The sequence below is a fragment of the Drosophila subpulchrella genome, chromosome 3L, assembly GCF_014743375.2.
Source record: "Drosophila subpulchrella strain 33 F10 #4 breed RU33 chromosome 3L, RU_Dsub_v1.1 Primary Assembly, whole genome shotgun sequence".
Classification (NCBI taxonomy): Eukaryota; Metazoa; Arthropoda; class Insecta; order Diptera; family Drosophilidae; genus Drosophila; species Drosophila subpulchrella.
In genome coordinates, this window is record NC_050612.1 from 10396738 (window position 1) to 10422694 (window position 25957).

At 37.0% G+C, this 25957-nt stretch overlaps 2 protein-coding genes across 18 annotated transcripts in view; both read right to left on the reverse strand.

The window, feature by feature from the left end:
- Positions 1–25957, reverse strand: part of LOC119554433 (protein nutcracker-like) — a 108349-nt gene that overhangs the window by 22297 nt on the left and 60095 nt on the right. Inside the window, exons 1-2 of one of the 17 annotated variants that reach the window (XM_037865339.1) lie at positions 12281–12572; positions 7776–9550 (exon numbers count right to left, since the gene is read on the reverse strand). The exons of 14 other annotated variants lie outside the window; for them this stretch is intronic. In XM_037865339.1, the coding sequence (XP_037721267.1) occupies positions 7776–8676 (901 nt within the window). In that variant the 5' untranslated portion in view covers positions 8677–9550; positions 12281–12572. Of the gene's footprint in view, positions 1–7775; positions 9551–11751; positions 12573–25957 lie in introns of those variants that run through there. 2 more of the 17 variants (XM_037865337.1, XM_037865340.1) reach the window with 2 other exon arrangements.
- On the reverse strand, positions 21687–23090 carry LOC119554663 (sodium channel protein Nach). The gene is made up of 3 exons (XM_037865665.1): positions 22121–23090; positions 21870–22052; positions 21687–21805 (listed from the first exon to the last, which is right to left on the reverse strand). Exons 1-3 carry the CDS (start codon positions 23088–23090, stop codon positions 21687–21689), a joined length of 1272 nt encoding a protein of 423 aa, XP_037721593.1.

Consider the following 25957-nt stretch of genomic DNA (forward strand, 5'->3'; position numbering starts at 1 on the left):
GAGTGGCAGGAAATTACAATTTTAAGTAGAGGTGGGAAAGTGTGGGAGTTTTTTAAGACACTTTGAAGTGAATCGATTTTTCTGTGTTTTTTATCAGATAAAAAAAATCATTCCTTATAAAGTTTATTTTTATATATCACAAAATATATTTTAAAGTTTTGATAGAAACATTTCTTACTACCGATTGCAATTAAAATCTTAAAAAATCGGATTCAGAGTTGTTTTTACTTTGATAGATATTTTCTGAGATATGTAGTTTATGATCATTGTCTTACTTGTAATATATAGATATATTAACCTATCTATCGTGACACGATCCCACCTCTAATGCTAACCCAAACAGAGTCCAGTAGAGGCGTTTGCATTAAAATAAATTACGAAAAGCTGGACGAGAAAGAGGAAATTCTGTGTAGTGCCAAGTCATCAGGAGTGGAGGAAATTCTTCTGCAAGGAAGTCCTTAATTTGTTTGCTTCCACCCACTTCAACGGGGTTTTCTTGCCTTTCCGCTTCGCTTTTCCTTTTTCCCCTCCACAGCACAGCACATTTTCATTTGAATTTTTAATTCCGCCACGCCCACATTCTGTGTGACACTTCGGGCATTAGTTTGACACGGGGGATCCTGCACATTATTCGCAGCCAGGATATGATTCTCTGGCATCTATTTAAGTGAGTGCAAACTTTACCCAACATTACATAACACACACACACATACACACAGGGCAAACATTTTGCAAATTTTCAACGCAAATTGTTGAAGGCATGCTGAAAAATCAAGGAAAACCCGTGGTGGTGTTTGGGAAACAGGGAAATGGGCCCCAACCAACCAACCACGCCTCATGAATTTCCCTCCCGCATTTTGTTTTTCGGCGAGAGCTGGTGAAAATTTTATGCAAAAGCGAAAAACACAGACACCAACAAAATTGCAGTGGAGCGTGGAAAACCTTCGTTCAACGTTAGTAAATAAAATTTTCACTGGCATGTGCAACAAAAGGAACAACACACACCCACACCCAGCTAATAGAAGAATTTTATTTCATTTTATTTATATAGTAGGAATTTTTTGCCTCCTCTTTTTTTGGGTGGCAAGTGCAAACACATTTCAGCTCGTCTGTTCGTAATGGTCGGGAGTTGATTTTAATTTAAAGATTAGCATTGAATTATTTAACAAGCCTGGCAGCAGCAGCAGGAGCAAAAAATATGAATTATGTGGCATAGAAAATTATACGGAGGGGAAAAGTCGAAGAGGTCGAGGTTTTCAGGCTTCCCAACATTGATAAATGGGAGTGAAATTAGTGCGGTTCGTTTACTTGATTGTTTGCACACTTGTTGCAGCCTTGGGATCTTTTGTTTCCACTTCATTATAAAGTAGGAAAAAATATATGTAAAGTTAAATTTGGAAAATGTGTAGAAAGACAAGGATAAACAGCAAATTGGGAAATGGTGCAGAAGTTGTTTAAGTTGGGGAGCAATGGGGATTACATTTATAAGGAGTACAAAAATTACTTAAAAAGCATCACAAATAAAAATCAAAAAATAAAATTAAGTACTCAATAATTGTTTTAATTTTCCAAAAGTGTCATATAATACTTAGTTGCAGTTTACAAATATTTTCAAATTGATATCAGTTATACAGTTCCCAAAAACAGAAAACTAAAATCTCCTGTCTTTTCCTATTCTTCCCCAATGAGTCTTTAAATTTTGTATTATGTCTACCAATTATTTAAAACATATTAATCAGTTACAGTTTGTAGTTACTTATTAATTAAGTTAAAAAGAAAAATTGATCTAATTTGTTTGATACCAAGTTCCCCGCAACTTATACCCCAAAGATCCTTGAATTGGTCCTCTAAAATCCTTCATTTCTCATCCTAAAAAGTCCTTCAATATTTTTTTTCATTTACCAAAAATTGTAAATAAAAATCTCCTTGGATTGGCCAACAGCAATTAAGCGCAAAGTGTGCGCTAAAAAACCGCAAAACGTTAAACGAAACGAAATGAAACGTCACAGCCAAGAGAATAGTAAACACAACCACACTGGCACATGCCAAGTACACACACTTTCTCCACACCCACACAGACACACACTTTCTCCACACACACACACACTGACGACAACAACACACATGGAAAGGCAAACAACAATACAAACAGCGAATACGGCAAATTCACGAAACCAGAACGCGACAATTGCGCTTTGTGTTTGCGGAAAAAGGGGTCGGAAAATGGAGGGGGCTGGGAAAATGGGGGCCTGGAAAAATGAGGGGGAGGGGGTGCTGAAAAGGGGGCGTGGCCTGCTGCTGTTGGCAGGCGGCTGTCCTTCAACAAAGTTGACCTTGCACTTGCCACTTGCTGCTGCTGGCTCAGTTTTCCTGCGCCGGATGTTGATTCTCGCATCTCGTTTTCCCCGCTCCCATTTCCTCTTGCCCCCTTATACCACCCCCCACCCGTTTATCTCTGCCCCTTCTGGGTTTTCCCTTCCTTCCTTTTTTTTCGTAGTGTGCAAGGACGCGGCAGGACCTGATAAACGCACACACACACACTCACGCTTCAGTGCGTCCACGTGCCGCATTGGAAAGTGCGTGAAAGTTGTGCGCTTTCACCGGACCTCTAAAATGCCTTTTAATTACATATTTTGCGGAATGCAGCAAACCAACCAATTTTACATGCAACTTCTTGTTTGGGATTGTTTTTTGTTTTTTTGGCGTAAAGCCAGAAACCCACAAATTGTTATCTAATTTTTTGAGAGCACAAAATATTTAGATATATGAAAAAAGTTGAAAATTGTATGTTAAGTTAAAAAAAATACAACTTAAAATATTTAAAGGACATATAACTTTTTAAACGGTTAAAAACAACATATCTTAAGCAGTTTCATTATTTAATTTAGTTGAATTTAATGATGCCATTTAATTTTAGATAGTTTTGTAATTTCATTATTGGAAACCATTAAGTTTTTATGGTGAAATTAAAAATATACTTAATTTCTATTAAAGGATCATTAAATATATCTAATTTTATATTTCAAATAATGAAAAACAATTTAGCTAATAATTTTTATGTGTAGAGCAGGGCCAAAAAAAATAGAAACCAAAAAATGTGCAATTTAAATGCTGGCCCAAATAAGTATGCTACATTTTGCGTTTGTTTATTTGTTTGTTTTTCCTTCATTTCTGACCCGGCCAGAAGTAATTTTCATTGGAATTGTTTAGCAAATAGTTGCAGTGTTTGCAGCAGATATTCCACATGAAATGGCTGCTCGTACTGCAAAATTCAGCAAATCATAAATAAGCTTACTTCGCTGCCAACCCCAAACAATTTTATTAGATTACTTTCGCTTGACATTTTCTGCATTTTCTTGTTTATCTCAGTGAGATGGAGAAAGCAAGACAGAGAGAGAGAAAGAAAGAAACAGCGAATTGCTGGCAGTTTTTCATTTTCTCGTTAAGGGGAAAACTTCTTTCGATAGTTGTCCTCACTTTGTCGTGACAGATAATTGATTACGTTGCCGCATTTCGAATTGATAGCAGCAAGTTTCCGACACTTTTTGATTGATTATAAGAAGTGCATATAAAAAAAAGAATTGGAAAGATTTTTCAAGTTACCCACAGATTTTCAATGGTTTTTTTTTCTCCTCGCCGAAACTCACCTGCAAATAAAAAGAGAAAAATTCAACAGTTAGTAAAGTGAGTCTAATTTAATAAAGCCTTAAAATTACCCTGACTCATGATTATGCAATTAAATGTTAATCGACACAATTTAAGCAATTAACTTAATCGCCGCAAGCTCCACAATAGCTGATTATTTTCATTAAAAGCTCTCCGCCAACTTGGCCACAAAGCACATTTGATGCCTCATTTAATCGGTTTATGTGGAGAAAGCCGGCGAGGCGACATTCTAGTCAAATCAGGCCAAAAACTGTCAGCCAAGCAGCTTACCACCACCCACCAATCGCCACCTCATTTGGGGCCAAATCACAAAAAGTCACGCATTCAATTAAAAGCTTGCCACCCAGTCTTGCAGACTTTTCCTTGGATTTTCCCCACATTTTCACCCACCCATGATGACTGTGTGTTAATGTTTGCGGATTATAACGCACCAAGGCCTGAGAAATGGAAGTGAAAATCATAAAAAGCAGTTCGCATTTATGCATTTAATTATTAACTTACTCCCTTTTTCAACGTAATACTCTCGCAGGATAATGCAAAAGTTTTCCCCACTTGGGCTGAAAAGTTGCATGCCACATTAGCAATTGCCTCGAGGACTTGTGCAGGCTGCATTTTCTTCTTCGGGAAGAAAGCCTTGAGATGTTCTGGCTTCACTTTCCCCCCAGCTCAACTCAACTTTAGTATTACATGTGGCCTAATATATTTTGGTATTGCAAGTTCCCCAAAAGTTGCACAACTTTCAATTAATTGCCAATTAATTTCGACTTGCAAACTTGGCTGGTCACTCAATTCTAAAGGGAAAGTTTCGTGCCATTAATGGTGTGAAAATTCATTAAATAGAATGTTTCGAGGGTCGATACTTGTAGTAAATGAAATTGAAAATGGCTTTTTTGTAAGCCTTCAAAGGGCAACAAAAAGTTTGAATAAAGCTTTGGGCAATCGAAGTGATAGCAGAATAAAATTAATAGATTTTAATTGCAATGTTTATAGCAGGGAAAATTCACGGAAGAAAAGTATTGGTGAAATACATTGTTTTAATTATTTTCCTTATTTGTTATCTTGTTTTATAATTTAAATATTAAAAAGACTTACAGGTTTTTAAAATTTACTCTGAAATGTGGGCATTTCTTTGACTCCGGATTAATAAATATTTTAATGATATCTGGTTTCTAGGAAAAATAATTTCTTTGAAAGAGCTTCAAAAAGATAAAGAATTAAACTTAATTTTCCTTGAAGTCCTGAATTTTTCCCGTAACTCACTCTTTTTATTTTCCGCCCACCTCCTCCACCATCCTTTCATTTAAATCGTGCTCCATCTTTTATATGCTGGAAAATTGCAAAAGTTTTCGCCATGCAACCAACTTGCCTTCACAGAATTTTCTGACCTCGTCATTGGAAAAGCAACTAGGCTTTAACTGGCCCTGGTGCAAATAGTTTGTAAGCTGAATGCAAAATCGAAATATTTTAATAATGTAATGAATGACACAGATAAGGGGCTAACTGCATTGGATGACTGACTGAATGGGAACACTAAATGGGGAAGCAAAAGTAGAAACCTTGATTGGAAGTCGGATTTATGGCTTGAAAATTGTATATTTTGATTGAATATTTCATAACATGCAGGTTGGTTAGCTGTTGAGAAGAGCTGCTTTCACTTGCTGCCGCCTGGGGCATAGATTTTCCGTTTACCATTTTCCATTTGCCACCCCATCCATTATGAAAGCCCCGCTCTGCGGAATTAGATTTTGTGGCAGCATCTTAGGAAAAGGAGCACACAAGAGCACGAAAATTTGGCAGGCTCATGCCAAAGTCTGGTAATTGCCAACACACACGTGTTGGCACAAGACTGCGGTGCACAATTTCCAAATGGCCTTATGCAATTCATTGGGCAAACAGAAATGATCTAACTCATGGCTGGAATTTGCACAGGAGAGATATGAGAGCACTGGGGGAAAATGGGTAGTTAATTAGGTAGGCCCACTTCAAGCATCCAATTTTAGTTTTCAAATTTGAATTTAACCCTTTAAGAATTTTATATTTTAGTAGTAAGTGATTAAAAAGACTTCTTAGCCATTATTAAAAAGTGTTTTTAACTTTATAAAAAATTAAAAAACATTTTACTATAAGGTGTTCCATACAAATCATTAGTTTTTTTAGAATTACTTGTAAATGAAATTTTTCTGTGCCCAAAAGTATGCAGTGAAAAATTTATAGTCGTCTTCCGAGTGAAATCATTCAGCTTCGGAGTCTAAAATATATTGTTGCATACTTTTAGACACCTTAAATTAAATTTATAGTAATTACAACTATAGTAATTTTTTATAATCATATTTCCAATCTCAAAAACATATTTCTCAGTGCACAGAAAATAATTTTCAGGAATATACACGAAGCATACAATTTTTATTATGAGCAAATTGTGCACACAAATCGATCAAACTCGAAGCGACAATTCTTGGCAAAAGTAGGAGGATGGCATTTCGCAAAACCCTCCGGCGCACCTACACAATATACATTTCTCGATTTCCATCTTCCCCCGGGGCAACTTTTGCTCGGCTCAATATGCAATTCTTGGCTGCCAGCAAATGCAATCAAAGGCGAGAAAGGTCGAAGGACGAAGAACTATCCTGCTCGCAGGCGGCAATTGCATTGAAACTTATTTTTATTGACACTTTCTTGCCAGTCGCCTTCACCGCGCCGAAGTTCAACATTTGCATATCGGCCTCAATGGCCTTATTGAATATCAGTCGAAAAAGGGAGCCACAGATGCACAAACACACTTGAATAAATCAGTCTGGCAATAATGGGGTTCGTTACACACACGCAGAATCAGGCAAATATATATATAGTTATATAGGCGATGGGGACAAGTGGCTGTTAATATTTGCCACGCAAAAACGTTGATTGGTAATAAAGTTAAGAGCATGAGATTTCTGCGTGACTGGAATTAATGAGGTGATTGTGAAAGGACTTTAATTTTAATTAGCATGAATTAATGTGGTTTATTTACATTATTTAACACTCTAACGAATTAACTTAATAAAAGAATGTTTATATTCTTTTTCATGGGAATTAATTACATATTTTCAACTCACTGTCCAAGTATTTAAACTCATTTCAAAATATTCTTCATATCATTTTTTACCCAACGAAAGTTTTAAAGCCAGTATTAAAAACCTTCTATAAACTATCAAAAGCAGCTCTCCTGATCGACATTTTAAGCTTTTTGTCTCTTCGTTAAAATTGATACAAAAAGCGTCGGGCTTCTGTTGGCCATAAAACTTTTCAATAAAGTTGCAGGCTTAAGCCTAATCGCTCCACCGCCCACTTTTCGGACCCAGGAATTTATTCCGCCGGATGGTCGCAGCTGCAATTCGGTGGCTACTCTTTATGGCTGACCACGCCCATCACTCTAAACCCACTCACCCACAACCACCACCCACTTTCACATATAGCACACTTTATTACCGCCGCCATAAAACGCTGCAATGTCCAAGGCAATGTTTCATCGCAGACGTTGAGTGGGTTTGGGAACTCAAGACGATCCTTACATTTGACCACCGCAACCAGAGAGAGAAATTGAAGGAACTATTAAGGACTTGGAGCCATAAAGCTCGGAAGTGAGCAACTTGTGAAATCTGAGGTATTTTCAACTTTTAAGCGAGCTAGTATGCTGCACTGTGAACTTTTACTATGTTATACCAAAAATCTCTGCGTTTAGGCTTACAAAAAATATGCCTAGAAAATACTAAATATATACACTTTTTCGAAAAGCCGTTTAAGCAATTTAAAAGTATGCACAATTATTTTGTAAACTTGTAAGGGTAAAACCTTTTATAAAATACCAGTTTTTGGTATGCCCTTTTTGTTGCCAGAAATCTATTTGAAAAAATACCAAATCACATTTAGTATTTTTTAGGGATAGAGGTTCTTAGGAAAATATTAAGAAAAACTGTTTTCTTTTAGTTTGATATTGACGAAATTTTATGTTTAAATTAATAAAATATAATAGTTATAATTAAAATCCTTTAAAAGCAGTAGTTTTTGGTATTTTTTTTCAACAAAAACTGTTAGTTGCCCTATTTTCTGCCAGTGTTTTGGGGGCTCACCTAAACTTCTCTTGACCGTGGCACGTGGCTTGTTCGAGCCGCTGTTCAACGTGACCGCAATGGTGGCCGTCGTCCTGGGCTTCTGCGGACCCAGTGGCTTGGCCACGACGGGAAATGGCTTCTGATGGCGTATCGGGTTCGGTTTCAGGCCCTGCATATGGGTGTGGGTCTGGTTCTGGTTGTGGCTCTGACTATGGCTGTGGGTCTGGGTCTCCTGGCTACTGGTGGCACTGGGCAAAGCCGAGGTGGAGACCGAGGTGCTGGATCGTTTGTAGCCCTCCGTGAGGAAGGCGGGCGGTGGTGTGATGGGCGGTGCTGGGATGCACATGTGCTCATCCACCGGCGAACTGGCCGCCGTACTGGGTGCTGTAATACATTCCCGGATCCTGAGGCCTCCGGGCTTCAACTGATTACTGCTGCTGCTGCTGGTGTTGTTATTGCTGCCACCACTGCTAGTGGGAACATTTGTGGGTGGAGTGGTGGTCTCATTGCAGTACAGCTCCAAATGGTGTTTATCACACCGCCGCCGACGGCGGATATTCGGTGCTATGGTCTTCATTTTGGCGCCATTCGGGGATCCATTGGGATAGCCATTGACCTGCTGGTTGAGGGACGGTACACCGTCCTTGGAATTCAACCGGATGTAGTGGACGCGGAATATCCGCAGGGGTTGCTGCTTGTTCTGCTGTTGTTGCTGCTGCAGCTGTTGCTGTTGCTTCTGCTGCTGATGTTGCTGCAAGTACTCCTTGTACGTTTGCCGTCGCTGCTGCGGCAGCTGTTGCTGCAATAGTTGCTGATGTTGCTGCTGTTGCTGTTGCAGTTGCTGGTGTTGCTCCTGCTGCAGTAGCTGTTGCTGCTGCTGTTGTTGCTGTTGCTGTTGCGGTTGCTGATATTGCAGCATTTGTGTGACGAATGTGGGGTGATTTTATTTAAATTTTCTCTGTTCCTCTGTCTATTATTATTTTAAATATTGTTTAAATGTATTATTACAGCATTTGTTTGAATATTGTATTTGTCTCCAAGATGTATTTTTGCAGTAGGTTGGTAATATTCTGTTTTTCCTCTCAATCGATTTGATTTATTATTTAAAATATTGTTTCTGTCTTCAACACTTACATATAATATATGCTTTATATATTTATAGAAAATAGTAACTTTTTTATTTATATATTTTTTATACGTTCATATATACTTTGCGTAAATTCATATATTTAAATATTTATTACGTGTTGCATTTATATATAATTCTCTGTTTTAAAATGGAAGCTTTCAATTGCGGCGTTTTGTAACTTTGTTTGCTTTTATTTGTATAGTGTTGCTGTCTTTGTTGGTTTTTGGCTTTTGTAATTAACAAATATTTACTTAGTTGACTTGGTTGAGCAGTTGGCTAATTGTTTATTCGCTTTTGTCACATATGATTTAACTTGAAGCCTTTATGTTGTATGTAGAAGTAGCTTATTGTTTTATGGTTTTAAAATAAGTTCACATTAAATGTTAGTTCTGAAAGCCTCTTTAACGCTTGTCTTTTAAATGTCTGTATATAGATATTTATATATATATATATATTTGTGTATAGACGAATATAGTTTAGTTTATGGTTTATTCCTTTGTAAACGACAACCGACCCGCGTAGTTGACTTTTGTTAACCGTTTAATTATAGGGATTTTTAAAATCGTAGTATGTTTTATTGTAGTTTGAGTTTTATTCAGGAAACACAATATTTTATCGGTTTAGTAACTGCCGTTTCAGTTTCTTTTCTTCCGTTTCTGCTATTCTGTAAAATATATTTTAAATGTAAATTATGGGAAATCTTTGCTTTCTTAATGAGCTTTTCTTTTTCCGTTTCCTCGACTTCTGAGTGTTTCTGTCACGCCCACTGAAATTGCTAATCAAACAAATGACTGGGGGTTTATCCAATCCACCCCCTCGTTCTCTTTGTGGTATTATGTAAATGTGTGTTTGTGAAAAAAAGGAAAACCAAAAATTAATGGCATTGGCAGCTGAAATGTTGAGGCAGGCTGGTGGCAAAAAGTTGCCATTGATGCCGAATATTGAGGCATTGACGTGGCATATTGATAGCACTCGAACGTGACTGAAATATCGGAAATGTTTCGCAATTAAGAGCCTGGAAACAAAAAAAATGGGATACTGCGAGAGCAAATAATGTAATTTTGATGTTATTTGCGGTTTGATGGGAATTCAATTATGAGAAGCTCTCCATATGTTTGTTTCCCTGGGAAACATGCGAAAAACAGCGGATAAATGGGGCATGCAAGCCAAAAGAAATGTCCTGTCATCGCAGCACTTATCCAAAAGAAGAAAAAAAAAATCGTTGTTGTCTGCGAAACGACAGAGAATGAATGAAAGTGAAAGTGAAATTCCAATTCCTATTTCTACTCAACTTGCCAGCGTAATAAGCCAATCAATTCAGTGTCGGATGAACTGCTTCATTAATTTCACTTGCACCCTGAGATCCAGAGAAAATGGAAGAATTATGGTAGGACCACTGGCACATGGCACAAAAGTCACGTAAGCCCGAAGGATGGGGTGGTAAAATCGTAGGGGGCAGCACAGCAAATAAGCCTGCTTAGCCTTAGCTTTTCCAACCCCCCACTGGTTTTTCTCCCTCAAGGATACTTCAGCAAATGGCATCCATATCGATGGCCATTTGCTTCAGTTAACCCAGCTGGTCCGCCTTCGTTAACCCAGGGTATTATTATTTATGTATCCCGCAGATACACGGGTCAAATTTCGCTCTCAGGTGCTTACTATCTTGTTAGGGAAAATATACAAAAGTGTACACTGTTAAGCTAGACCATTAGAAACTATAAAGTGATTTTTAAAGATTTTAATGTTTTGCAAAACTAGAATTATTGTAAGATCCTTAAATTTTAAATGTATTTTTGAATATTTTGAACTACGTATACTATTGTTTAACAAAGTTTTCTATTATATTATTATATAAATATTTTCTGTGTACACGAAAAAACCCCTAAAACATCGACACGCAAAAAGTCTGAAAAGTTCAGCTTAAGGCCAGTGAATTATAATTTGAGTGGCCGGCCCCTGGATAATGATAAAGTTGGACAAAGTGTATAACCATTTTCCACTTCAGTTTGCTCTCCGCCTCCCATCATCTTATCCTCCATATCAGCGTTTCCCCCCGACTCTATCCGACCCACTCTAATTGCCAAACTTTTTCCATCTATGAAAATCCTCATGTGAATTGAATTGCTTTCTGCCACCGCCGCCTTGTGTTTTGTTTATTTTGGCATCAATCGAATTGAAATTTTCGGTAATTTACTTTCTTAGTTGCAAACGAAACTTATAATAGCTATTCGAATGGGCGTGACTGGTAGATTGTGTGTTTGTGTGAAGCTGATTCTCAAATATTTGCACAAGATTCCCTTCTAGTTATTTTGCCTCAAGTATTGGTTTTATTTATAGCAATTTGTTTGCATGGAATTGTTTGAGGTAATTTTGCTGATGCGATTAGAATGGATAGCAGAGAATAGCAATAGAAACTGCAATTTGTAGTAATTTAACCAATTAATTTAGATAGCAATAGGATAGTAAGCTGTGTAAGGAGCTTAATTGCCTTTCTGCCAGAGGATTAATTTATTTAGTTCCTTAAGGGCTTAGAGAAAAAAAAATATAATCGGATTATAGCTAGCGCAAATATTTTTGTTTTATTTTATTTATTTAATATCTAAGAGCTAAGACAGCAAACGGAAAATAACATTAATTTCCATTTAAAATGTAATCAAATTTTCCAATTCATTGCTTATTTATTGTTTATTTACTCGTTAAGAATCGTATTAAATGATGTTGATAAAATGCAATTACCAATATTTTTTATTTCAATTTTAATTGCCCCCTTTGTTTGCATTAAAACAAATGCATTTTATGTATTGCAAATAATAGGAGAATCAGCTTTTGCAATCGCTTCTGTATTTTTCCTCAATTTATTCTTACAATATTAATTTTTTACGCAAGCACACACAAAAATTGCAATATTTAAATATGTTTCTGTTGATTATTTCGTTGCTGCGCTAGCGCCTTGGTATTGCCAATAAATTCGTTAAATAAAATGCATTTCGCAAAAGCACATTTATATTCACATAAACATTTAGTGCCAACAATAACAAGAGTTAACAATATAACACCTTGACTTTGTGTTTTGTCTGCCGCCGTGCCAAAGTCAATGCACTTCTTGTTTAATTTCAAAAATTAATGGATCCACTTAGTTCTGAAATCTCTACATATACGCATTTTTGCGTATGTCGTGCGCAATTTTCAATTTCATTCACGGCCAAAAATATTTATTTATGATTTTGTTGTTGATTTCTCTGAGCACATAAAAAGCAGCGCGCATAAATGGCCAAAAGCATAAAAATTTCAAATCAACTTCGCGCACAAACACACAGAGGAAAACACTCGACAATAAATGCGTTTAACAGCTCATAAAAATATTTCGAAAACGGCAGAACATAAAAAGATTTACCCAAAAATAACCGAAAAGGTATCAAGGAAAATAGGGAAAAACTCAAAAGACGCGTTAGTTATTCGCCTCGTATCACATCACAATTTGTTTGGCTTTTGGATTGATAAACTTTGGTTGTTGTGTGTCTTTTGTTTTGGCTTTTTTGAGTGAGATAGATATATTTGAAACTTTCTAATTTTGGAATATGGTAATTCTTTCAAAATCTGATTTTCTTGTGTTCCGACGGGCTCGAGAATTGCCAACAAACTGATGGCCCACGGAAGCCGTTCAAATGTTTTTCATGACATCGCAGCGCCGCGCGAAAAGCGACGAGCGACGAGCAGCGACCAAAACCACACAAGTCGTCGTCCAACCACCCAAGAATTTCGAGAATCGAGAATCGAGCATCCAGATTCGAGCCACCAGAGCAGCAGCATCGCCCACTGATAAGCGGCGCAGAGAGAGCTTTTCTGGTGGTTGAGCCCACTGGGAAAATGGTGCCCATCATCCCAAAGTTCTCTTAGTTGGCCAAGAAAGAGTTGCCCTGTCAATTAGCCACGTTATGGCCACATAAAGCAATTATTAATGACACCTCGCAATCCCCTTTCCGCTGCATAATTTAACCGATGCGACAAAGTTTCGTAATGAAACCCGTCGTTTTGGTTGGGCGTTTGCATAATCTCATTGTTGCAGGCCTGAATTCAAATGAAAAAGTTATGGAATAAAGAAGTTAGGTTTTTATTATGGGGAGACATATATCACTTTAGAGGCCACCTAACTGTTCTAAAGTTTTTATAAAGCTCTTCAAAAATTGATACAACAAAGTTCTTCTTTAGAAGATCAAGGTAAAACATGTTTTTAATTAGTGGGAGAATATTATGGTACATTTAAGACTTCCTCCTCATCGGAAGTTTAAATTTAAAAAGTTTAAAAATAGTGATTTATAACTTTTGTTCATTATTAAATGAACAATAGATCTTCACAACATAAAAAATCAATTTCATTATGATATTTATCTTACAGATTTTAAGAGAAAGCTATATTTTTTTAAATGTTTTAAAACTAGTTTTACGTTGGATTTTTATTATGGCTTATTATGGTTAATAAAATATTTTGAACACTCCAACACAATTTTCCTCATATATAATACGTTTAACAATAACGTACCTAGTTCTAATTTTATAGCTTTAAAAATCCATTTATTTTCAAAATTGTTTAATACAATAATAAGTTTTCTAAAAAATAAAATACTATACAATTTATTATAACTTAAGCATTTTCTTAATTTGCAATAGTTGGCTAAGAAAAAAATGAGCATCACTGAGCACATAATTTTTGTTGAAAGAGCAGGAAAAGCTGTCAGATTTTCTCTTGGCCAGGAAAAGCTTTTCCCAACTCTTGCTGCATTTTCTCTTTCCCGCTCTCATTGGCTATTATTTTGGGTGGTTGTGTGCTTGTGTGAGTGTTTTGTTTATGCCATGTTTGTTGGCCCGGCTCGAAGCCTGTTGTCCTGTCCACTCCCCATTTTCGCCACGCTTTCCCTTGAATTGCCTCCCCCCCCTTTTTCCCATTTCCCCTTCATTAATGCACGCCCACAGTCTGATTGGAATCATCAGGCAGGAGTTTTGCGGCTAGCCAGCGAGGGAAAATCGGAAAATGCAGAAAGGGGGCTTTGCGTGTGCGTCAATGCAATTGCCATGGTCAGGGCCATAAATTTATGCTCGTGTTTGCCTGTTGCACATGCAGTCGAGAGAGAAAACCATAAACCAAACCAAACAAGAAAGGAAGTTAGCTTCGGCAAGCCGAAGCTTATATACCCTTGCAGCTATAATTATTAAATTTAAAAACACAAAAAATGATATTCCCAATAGTATAAGATAATATGTCAAAAAACACCGAAGCTATAATTTGTTTCATATTATTTTCCTACCAATTTTCCGATCGTTCCTATGGCAGCTATATGATATAGTCGTCCGATTTTGATAAAATTAAATTCGAAACTCAGAACTAATTAAAAAATGTTTTTTCCAAGCGTAGGAGGTTATATGTTAAAAAACACCGAAGCTATAATTTGTTTCATATTATTTTCCTACCAATTTTGCGATCGTTCCTATGGCAGCTATATGACATAGTCGTCCGATTTTGATAAAATTTAATTCGAAATTCAGAACTAATTAAAAAATGTTATTTCCAAGCGTTGGAGGTTATATGTTGAAAAACACCGAAGATATAATTTTTTTCATATTATTTTTCCACAAATTTTCCGATCGTTCCTATGGCAGCTATATGATATAGTCGTCCGATTTCGATAAAATTTAATTCAAAATTCAAAATTATTTAAAAATTGTTATTTCCAAGCTTAGGAGTTTATATGCTAAGAAACACCAAAGATATAATTTTTTTTCATTTTTTTGTCCGATTATTCCTATGGGAGCTATAAGATATAGTTGTCCGATCCGGCTGGTTCCGACTTATATACTACCTGCAAAAGATATAAGACTTTTGGGAAAGTTTCAGCCGGATAGCTTTAAAACTGAGAGACTAGTTTGCGTAGAAACGGACGGACAGACGGACAGACGGACAGACGGACAGACGGACAGACGGACAGACGGACAGACGGACATGGCTAGATCGACACGTCTAGTCATGCTGATCAAGAATATATATACTTTATGGGGTCGGAAACGTCTCCTTCACTGCGTTGCAAACTTCTGACTGAAATCAATATACCCTCTGCAAGGGTATAATAATAAACCACACTTTTGATATTAAGTCCCCAGGATCTGAACATCTCAAAGGCAGAGGGAAAACAATGGCAACATGAATTTAATCAACTTGGAGGAGCATGGTTGGATTTCTATAGAACGAAAACAAGTTGATGAATTATTGTAATTAAGTGAGCCCAAAAGCATAAGAAAACTCAAATGAGCGGAAAAGTGCGGGAAAATTGGAGGCTGAAGCAAATTAATGCCGAATGGCATGTGGCAGACAAGCAGCAAATTAAAAGAGCTCAACTTCAAGTCATTAACAGGCAACGGGATGAACTAGACTACAGGGTATAAGGAATAAAGTATATCAACACACAACTATCCGAGGCTTATGAATTAACAAAATAAGGCAAAATATATGAAGTAATACCTAGTATTATCTAACTTAACGTAAAACATCTTTATCCATTACTCATCTTTGAGCCCAAAATATTTTTTCGTAGCTATACGAGGGTGCCTATATCAATAGGGTTATGAAATCACATCTAAATGTAATGTTTGGTGTCTAAAAGTAAAAAGGAAGTTAATTTTATAGACATTTTTTTTTTTAAATACCTAAATGTAATTTTTTTGGTGTCTAAAAGTATGCAACAATATATTAAAAACCCATAACCACTGCATACTTTTAGACACCTAAATGTAATTTTAGGTGTATTTAAAACAAAATAATGCCTATAAATGTAACTTCCTTTTAAATAGTAAAGTTCTGGCTATACGAATCATTCTATTCTTCCAAATAAATACCCCTAGAAGGTGCATTTGATTCGTAAGACATCAAAATGCCGGGGGATTCAAAAGCAAACGATTGAAGTTGGGCAAAAGTGTCGCAGAGATAACTTTCGCGTTGATGAGCAAACACTTCAAAGTCATAACTCGATGACACTGAGTGTCGCCCTTCTCATTTCCTGGCGCGTCCTTGGCCGTGTCCTTCCTTCTGGCCCCTCTATCCCCGCTGTCCCTTTCCCTGTCCCTTTGGTCCTTTCACCATCAATGCCAGGCTCCATCATTGTCATCTGGCTACGGGCAAAAACCCACAATAGTGACACCCCGAAAAGGAAGTGTGCCTGTGCCCACAAGGTTAAACATTGGGGCTAAATATAAAACAGTGGTAGAGTGATTTGAATTGAAATTCCCAGCAATCTCCAGGGCGAAACCGAGAGCTAATCAAGGCCAGGAATATGTTGAAGGTCCCCAGGGGGAAAATCAGACTTCATCTCGAATGCGCAACAAGGGAAAGACTTTCCTTCTATCCCTCTTTCCCAAAAAATATATTATATATGTATGGGGCAAAAACAAACCAATGCCAACTAGTTGGTATAGAAAACACAAGTTTACACCAGTTTATGGATGCTACAGCGAAGCTATAGATGCTATAGAAGCTAAGATATGTGAGACAGCCACGCAATGGATGCCAAAAACACGGAAAGAGACGGGTAGAGGTGGGGCGAAAGAGACAGCCAGCTGGAACGAAGAAAGAGACGGGGAAAACTATGGCGGCGGGCGTCCTTCCGCTTTGTTGTGCCCATTGACAAGGGGAATAAAAGGGGGAAATGGGGGAAAAAGCGGCCAAAAAAGAAGGCCAAATGGGAAAAACACAACAAACAACAGATAGCTGGTGAGGAATCACAAAAAGGACGGCTGCCAGCATCGAGCAAAATGCCAAGGAAAATGAAAAATAAATACCAGAAAATGCAATTGAAATTTTTGGGCCGCAAACAAAAATAAAAAGAAGAAAACAGCAAAGATAAACAACTGTTGGCGAAAAACTAGCAAGTTAAACTGGCTTTTTTAAAGGTTTTATACTACTCTTTTAAAGTTCAAAATGGCTGTTTAAATATTTTATAAAAATAAAGAAAATTGAAGAAATTTTGCTTCTTCAAAAAGTAAAATCAAAATTGAATCCTGGCAATTTATATACTGCAAACTTTTAAATTATTGCAATATATGCAATGCAATTATTTTTTCATAATAGTCCATTGCCATTATTGTAGTAAATAAAAAATAGCAAAGGACATTTAGCTGGAACAAAACAGAAACTGCTTACATAATCACAAAAATACATAGTCAGCGGCAGAGAAAGAGAGAGCATGACATGGATAGAAAGAGAGAGGGCGAGGGAGCCTTGGAGTCTGTGAACTTGGTTTTCAATGTTGTGCGACTTGAACTTGAATTCGCTTTTCGCCGACAAAACGGCACGTGCTGGGAAAATCGGAAAGCTTTTTCCTCTCTTAAAACTTCCCACGGCTCTCTTAGGAAAATGAAAATTCTCCCTTTTGCATTAAAAATGCCAGTGACGCAAGTTATCAAAAATTTATCACCCAAAAGAGAAGAGCAACAGGAATAACAATGATGTGCCATACTCCTCTAAAAAAAAAATGGAAACTATTTCGGGTCATATTTTAGATTTTTCTTTTTGGCTGTAGAGGATGCAAACAGGTTGTTTGCTTGGTAGAAAAGGAATCGAGAGGCTGCCCTCAATTTTAGAGTAGTTTCCACCTTGATTTTGGGGTTGAAAGCGAAAAAGAATGAACGAAGCAAGCCCGAGAATTGGCCAAATTAAATTTTAATAATTAAGTGCACACAAAGATGAAGGCACGTGCAAAATTTGCATGCGAAATTCAGTTAAGAACCCGGCTCAGCGAGCACATGCCGTTGCATAACTTAAACCGCTTTAAGACACCCACACTCAGCTCGGAAAATGAAAATGACAATGACAGGGATGAACATATCGAGTCCTGGATGTTCCCGCCAGGCAATGTCAACTTTGATTGAACGGACAGGACGACAGGTATCCCTCCGCGATTGAGAGGACTCTCGTCCCTGAAAGCATTTGCATAAGACCACGGGACTTACACAATGGTCAAGGGGTGCGGGGAGGTGCGGGGGAAAAGCGGATTGGAAAGTCGGCAAAGGAAAATCATGTAAATCGCAAAGGAGGGATTGATGCAAATAGTCGTTAGGGGGCGAACAAAAAACAGGAGAGCTCTTCACAAAAACCGATATAAATTATTTTGAATTATTTTTTGTAATTGGACGAAACGTTTCAAGTGGTTTGCCAAAGGAGAATTTGAAATTCGCAAACCACTTTGGCATATTTAATTTTTACAATTCAATGAACAACTTAAATAAAAGATTTTCATTTTAGGGAGAGAAGATTAATCAGCATGGAAGCCATACTTCAAGTTAAATATTTAAAATAATGTTTTTGGTTTTTATACTTTAACTAATATTATATTATAAACAACATATGTTACTAAAAAATCATATAAATATGCCAGGTAATAACCCCCTTGCATAAATTGATGTGAAAAATATGGAAATGCCCTTATTACAACTCACATCCTGTATGGCTCTTAAATCAAGCGTATATTTTCCGAATTTGCTCATACATAAATTTACCCCAGCAAATTCAATTTGCATTCCTTTAAACCACAACAAAATAGTCCCATGTCACAGGGGACCGTGAATATGCTCTTCTCCCTATTCCCAAAAGCACCGCCACAAACTTATCCCCGGAAATCTAGGAAAAGTCGTAGGAAAAGGCAGATGGAAAAGCTTAGATAAACTACAGACAGAATCCTTGGGAACGTCGCACGTAATTCATTTTTATGAGCTGCCACAACTTGTTGGCTCTGGACAGTTTGGTTTTAGCCAACTTAACGAAAACAAATGATAATCATTTTCATTCTCATTTTCCGCCCGCAAAATGCAAATAGTCCGAAAAAACAAGTCGGCAACTTGGCTTGGGCAAATAGATAAATAGAAAGTCCTTCTCATGGCCAAGGTTGTCTACCTTGTACGGTTTTTTTTCTACTTTTTTTTTTTTGGGACTAGAGCCAAATTGCTGCGACTTGGTTGCAGGAAAATATCCGCGAACAATGGGGAAAATCACAGAGGAAGTCCTGCAGACAGAACACAGCGACAATAAATATAGTCGACTGCAGACAAGTCCAAGGATAAGCTCATAATTAACTTGGCCGACACACACACAGCGGACATGTCGAAGCTGAGTGAGAGCAGCTTAAATTGAAATTGCCCTGCCAGAAAAAATAGGTATATAAATCAGGTGGGGGGAAATCTGGGGGGAAGAGGCGGTGGAAAGCGCCGGAAAATTGTTGCACAAAAATGCGTTGTAATTGCCGAAATCAAATAGCCGTAATTTACGTTGACAAGGACGACATGGAGGCACAACTACGCTTTTATTTATGCAAATCTCCTGGCCAGGATGTGAGTATATACGTGTGTGTGTGTGTGTAGGTGGACAGTTGAGGGAGCTGGTGGCCAAAAATGTTCCATATTAGAATTATGCAAATGAGACAGTCAACATCGATGCAGGATTCTGTTGAGAAAGGGGGTGGCTTTGGGTTGGATTGGTTTGGTTTTGGGTTGGGAATTCTGCCTAAATGTCCTTGGAGCCCACATCCGATCGGAGTTTGTCGGACGGCGAACAATGGCTGGCAATTTAAGACACAAGTTTAAGCTGTTCGAAATGTTTAATTTGAACCAATTTCATTTCAAGTTTGCAATGAAAACTTTCCTTCTGCCCACACAGAAATACATTCGCACATGTTGCTAATGGTAACAATGTCCAGTTTTAAAGAAATTAAACAAGTTTTTCACACCTTCAATTTGCAAACTAACTTAAATGTTGTATCGAGATACTTTATCTTGCTAAATAAGAAGACATTTACTATTTATTTGCTAGCACTTAAGTTAATCATTTATAAAAGCTTTATTTTAAATAAGACTTTATTCAGCAGTCTTAAAGAAGCAGCAGTATTAAGAATTATGAAAAATCTAGTATATCTATCTGGTTTATAAAAGCATTTTTAAATAGATCTGCTTTTATTAAAGATGTGAAAAAATTTAAAATTGTTTACAAAATGCTTAAGAAAATTATAAATCACTAAATCACCGAATTTTTCCATCAAACACGAAGAGCTATTTTCACAGCATCCAAACTCAACCTTTGGAACCTTTCAAATATCCCAAATTAGTTGCCGCCAAATCGAACTACTCGAAATGAGTGTAATGTTACACATTAAGCGGCACCAATTGAATTTTCCCCAAAAACTGTTGCCCGGAAAAGTCAGCCTGGAATGCCTTTGATCAGAGGCTCATCATCAGGCGGCGGGCAAAAAATATAAAATGAGGGAAATAAAAAATAATAATGTCAGGACAAGCCGCCGCCGCATACGGAATACTTTAAAAGGAATGCCGAAGGTTCCTCCGCTCGGAGATATTTATGTATAAATTTTTTTCGCTTCTTTTTTTTCTTCTTTTTTGGAGGCGATAGAGGGAAGGTGAAGGACATGGCATCGCATGTCCTTGCGTTTAGTGGCTCTATGTGTGTAATATAGAGCAGATATCCGCTGCTACTTTTCCCCCGTAAATCAACGAAGCTGGGGAAATCACTTAGGACCATGACGCCGCCGTCCTGATAAGTTGGCGGTTTTAAAATTAATGGAGACGTTCGCCTTGCTCAATGTTTTTGCCCCCCGGAGGCTATTAAATGGGTGTGTTTCTAGCTTCTAGATATTTTACTTCAATGCTTAGATTGCAGTTTTTATCACCAGATTTTTGGTAATTCATGGCTTGAGTTTTTAGACTTTATAAGGGCCTCTGTCTTACATTTCAATTGATTGAACATGATTTGTGATAACCGATTTAGGACCATAAATATTATACTTTGTTTTACACGGGTTATGACCTAAAGGAAAAGCTTTTTACACAGAGCTTTTTGAAGAAAATGGTTCTTAGCTGATTTTCTTACTCTAAACAGCTTTTTTAAGCTTTCACCTGTTACTTGGCTGTTCGGTAACATTCTCTGTTAACTAAGTTTTTTAAAATTTAAATTTTAAACGTTATAAAACTTACGCTATGGAAAGTCGGGCACCATTTTCTTGGGAAAACTCACCTGCAATGAAAGAAATAAGAATTTTATTATTCAAAAGTTGACAAGTCGGTTGAGAAAAAATCAATACAGCAAAACGCACGCTGAAGTGCACTTAAAAAAAGTATTCACATTCAAAAAAATTCACTGAAAGAAAAATTTTCAAGAAGATATTGTAAGGAAATTTTTATCCTACAAAGTGTTTTAAAATTGTGGTTTAAGAAACCTAATTATATTATCGATACGGTATGAATAATAATGTTTTTTATACAAACTTTAATTTTAAAAAAATATGTGGGTATATTTTTATGGTTTTAAATATATATTCTTTTCAATAAGCTTTATGTTCTAGGTATTTGTTTAACGATCTATTGATTTTATATTTATGTATTTTATTTGTTTTATATTTTTTTCAGTTCATATACAAGGAGATACTTTTTTGCTGTATCTTTTTGTTGCCGTTCAGTAGTCATCAAGTGGCCCCCCAGGCGACGAACTGCGAACAAGCCGAGACGATGAAAAGCGGGCTCAGCAGACCACTTAACCTTGATGATCGGCACACTCCAGCTAAGGCCCACCCACAACAGCCAGAGAACCCACCTCCCAAACATCCCCCCATTTCCTTTCCCCTTTTTTTCACTCATTTATTTCGCCTCAGTTACAATTCAAGTCATCAAGATTAATGCGACCCTGTCGCTCGCACGTTGTCACCGAGATAAATCACAACAAATTTGCCCACATGGCGTATGTGCAACATTTAACTTAATTACATCTCGGGCTGCCGAAGATAGTTTGACCATAAACGAAAGACCATGAAGTAGATCAACTCGAAGCCACTGATGAAAGAGCAGCCAATACAAACGCCCAGAACGCCTCCAATGTTTGCTTGTGGTTAAATATAAATAAATAAACATTTATGGGTATTTTTTAAAGAGTTAAATAAACTCACACAACATCTGATACCAATGGTTGAGTATATTTGTTGTGTACAGCTGTCGATGTGGTGTTTTAAATTTGAAATTCAATTCGCTTCTCCAAGGATGCAAATACCCCAGGACTTGTTTGTTTAATCTATAGAACAATTGATTGCAGAGCGGCAGACATTGGGGACACTGAGCTGGTGACCAGTTCTCTGGGATTTTGTATAAGAATTAAAGAATTTAATAGATTTATTTAAGCTGGAAAATATTCCCAACTCACCCTCTACCGACTGCAAACAAGTTATATTCTCCAAAGTGCAATGCTTAAAGTTTTCCTTACTTAACTCAAATGGATATGGCACACACTGGCAATTAATTAGCGTGGCTTTTATTCTACACTCATCCAGGCACTTTTCCCTACTTTCACCCTCTTGGGGAAAATAACAACCTCGCTCTTCTATGGCATACTCTTTTAATTGAGCATTTCCCTGAAGCTCCATAACTTCTATTTGTATAGCTGCTTTTTCACCAGGGTTAACGCTAAGTCTACCCAGCCAACTTGGAACGTGTAAACTAAAGCCTGGAAAATTTTCCATTAAAGGATATGCATCTTCTTGTGAGGAGTCCAGAAAAAGTGAGAGTTCTCCTGTGAGATTATCTTTATTTAAAACACAACAATTTCCTTGACTATAGGCTTTTAGTATAAATAACTCTGAACACTTGACAGCCATACGATTAATTTTACATTTAAGTATTAGAGATTCACAGGCAGGAGTTAAACCTAATATAAGTGAACTAATATTCTCTTTTTGCAATAAGGAATTTATGTGGAACACCTCATCTGGTTTCACCGATAAAGGATCAAAATATCCCGTGAGCAACGACAATTCCTTCAGCCAAAAATCCTGTGATTTGTTATTATGAGAATAAACTAAATCATGTGCATAGCTGAGCATTTTCCTGCGACTAAATCTATAGCCACTACATACTTGTAGCTCGGGATAGTTCATTTCCTCTTCTAAAACCTTTAATTCCGAGAGTTCTGCTATAGTTGAGTAGGTGAGATAATCCAGAATTATTAAAAACACTATAAAGCCAGCAAAGCATACGCCAACGCTAATAAACAAAAACCAGAAGATTCTCTGCACTCTGCGTTTTCTTATAAAGTAAAGCAGGCCGAAACCATTGAGACTTGTTTCTCGAAAATATTCCACCACTGTTCTATTGAAAGCTGTCACTATTCGAGACATTTTGACGGTACTAGAGGGTTTTTCGACTTCTTCAGGATTTTATAGCCCTTCAGCTGGGTAATTATGGTCTTGAGATACCCGATTATTCAGTGCAGATAGCTCCTCGAATTTCTTCAGTCAAATAAATAATGTCAAATTATATTTAATTCAACAAGTAGGGGGCGTGGCTGAGTAGCCATTAATGGAAATGGCAACTGTCGAGTATCGTAAGTCGAACATGCAACGACTGTCAACTGTAATTTACCAGAAAGTACTGCAAGATACACAAGACACAGATACACACCCACACAAGGAAATGGAAAATATCACGCTAATGCGAGGGGTTGCATATTAATGGGATTCAGTAGGGGAATCCCAATTCCAAATGTAAACGTTACACGCTAAATTCTGTTTAATGCTCTTTTAATGTTTACTTGATGACTTAATTGCTAGGCGTATTTAAATTCATTTTTAAAACAAAGAAAATGCTTTAAAAAAAATTTTTTTAATAACTTTTACTAACTTTATATAAGAAAATATATTTTGTATGAACATTAAGAAATATTAATCAATGCATACAAAATATCTAGTCATCTTCACATAATTACTGAATTTAATTAATATATTTCACCCGAAGATTAAGACAAAATATGAGAAATAAAAAAGATTATTTAAATGCGCAGTAAAGCTGAAAGTTGACCCATATTACTCGAACATAAACTTTTAGATAAGCTTTAGTTGTTAGACAACCCCTTAAAGTGATACAATAAATATTCCAAAAACTTTTCTACATAATCCCATTTCAGCTTAAATCTCTGGCACTTGTTACCAAAACCGAGAATAAAACTAATCAGGGAACATGTATATATTTTTCTTGCCCCAGAGCGGGAGATCTTCTCCCTCCCCGTCTCTTTCACTCCCTAGATATACCCCTCTCTTTCCAACCACGATAAACCAACTGGGCAAACAAGTTGAAGAGCTAAAACGCAATGCGAACAAACAACAACATCTTTGGGATAAAACTAAATAAAAGTGAACAACAAATTCCAATAAGAAACACACTCACACCCATACCAATGCACTGAATGAAGAAGAAGAAGCAGCCACACATACACAACCCACACACAATAATTTCCGGTTCAATTAAACGCTTGTTTATTTATTTATTTATATGTAGCTTCTACGGGTGTTCCACTTTGTGGTGAGAGGGGTTTGAGACATTAAGGGGGAAAAACACGTTGTGTTTTCGATTTAATTGTGGGGGCATAGACTTGAAAGAAGAAGCAAAACGAGACCAAAGAAATTCCACTAATTTGTTTATGAATGAACTTGGCCCACAGAGAAGGCAAAGCAAAAAATATGGCACAAATGTCAAAGATGAAAACGATTTTTAGTTCCATTTCGTTTGGGGAATATTTTGGTTCTTGGATGTAGGCAAGTCAATCATTAGAAATCAATGTATTATAATATAATATATTAAATGAAAATTACATTTATTTAAAAGGGTACTTAAAAGCATTAAAATGGTAGTCAATAAAATACTACAGTTCGTAATACAACACCTTGGAAGTGGTTAATCCTGTCAAATAGCTCGCGAACTTCGATTTTTTTTACATTTCGTTTAGGGATAATTTTTGTTTTCGGATGTAGGCAAGTCAATCGTTAGAAATCAATGTATTATAATAGAATACATTGAATGTAAATCACATTTATTTAAAAGCGTATTTAAAAACATTACAACAGGTAGTCAATAAAATACTGCAGTTGATGATAAGTTGGATGCAGGCAAGTCAATCATTAGAAATCAATGTATTATAATAAAAAAGATTGATAGATAGACTTAAAACATTTAAACCGGTAGCCAATAAAATACTAAAGTTAATAACTGATAAAACACCTTGGGAATGGTTAATCCTGTCAAGAAACTCGCGACCTTAGAACGGATTAGCAAAGTGGTTAAGGGCGAATGCCTGAGGCGAATTTATGCAGCTGTAAAAACGGGGAAATTGCTAAGGGGGGGCAAAGGGTTAAGGAAACTGCAGAAGATATGCGGTGGCTAAGGGGTGATTCAAGAGGCAGGAAGACAAGGGCAACTAACCGCAAAATGATTGCATACTTTAATGGGCGAAGCACTTAGGCAGCCTCCCCTGCACCCCTTCCTTACCCCCTTTCGAAACCCATTTCTCACGTTCTCCCAAACCCTTTTCCTCTTCTCTCACTTTCTCTACGGCTGTCTCGATTTCCTCGCTTCCGCTGTAAAATTGCATCAGTAAAAATAGCGTAAAAATTGAATAAAACTAACTAGAAGAGAAAAAAGTGGGCGGTAAATGGGCGTGTGCAACGCATAAATGTGAAAGGTTAGACGTGCAATGCGTGTCAGGAATGCAAGAGAGCCGGAGAGAACGAGTGGAGAAAGGGGTAAGAGAAAGCGGCGGGCAAAGAAAAGGGTTAAGTGCTTACTCATACTTTGTGGCTTATGGAATGCAAAAGCAAAGAACAGCTTACGGGGAGAAAGCAGAGAGATAAAGGTAGAGAAATGGGGGATAGAACGAGCCAAAGGAGGCTGCTAAGTGCCCAAAGGCATTCCCCGCCTTGGCAGGTCACAGGAAATGCCTCAAACGAGATGGTTAGAGAATGCTAACCTTTCACAAAGAATTTCGAATTCCAGGTGTTAAAAATAAAATACAAGTACTCTAAATATTTCAGCACAAATAAGTGGGAGAGCAGGGGGCAGTACCGAAAAACTAAAAACCAAAATAATTGGAAATCCCCTTCATAACAAAATTAAAAATCATATTTGTTAAAAAATGTAAGAAAAGACAAGAAAGTACATTTTATTTAGCAGTAAAAAAAAATACATTTAAGCATTTACGTAACAAATTAAATGA

Excerpts from the sequence above, each read along its gene's own strand:
- LOC119554663 (XM_037865665.1), bottom strand. The coding sequence starts at position 23,090 with ATGTCTCGAATAGTGACAGCTTTCAATAGAACAGTGGTGGAATATTTT. Across the intron at positions 22,053-22,120 it reads TTGTTTGCAGTCGGTAGAGG|AGAACTGGTCACCAGCTCAG; the intron begins GTGAGTTGGGAA and ends ACAAAATCCCAG. Across the intron at positions 21,806-21,869 it reads CCATTGGTATCAGATGTTGT|CAAACATTGGAGGCGTTCTG; the intron begins GTGAGTTTATTT and ends TTTAACCACAAG.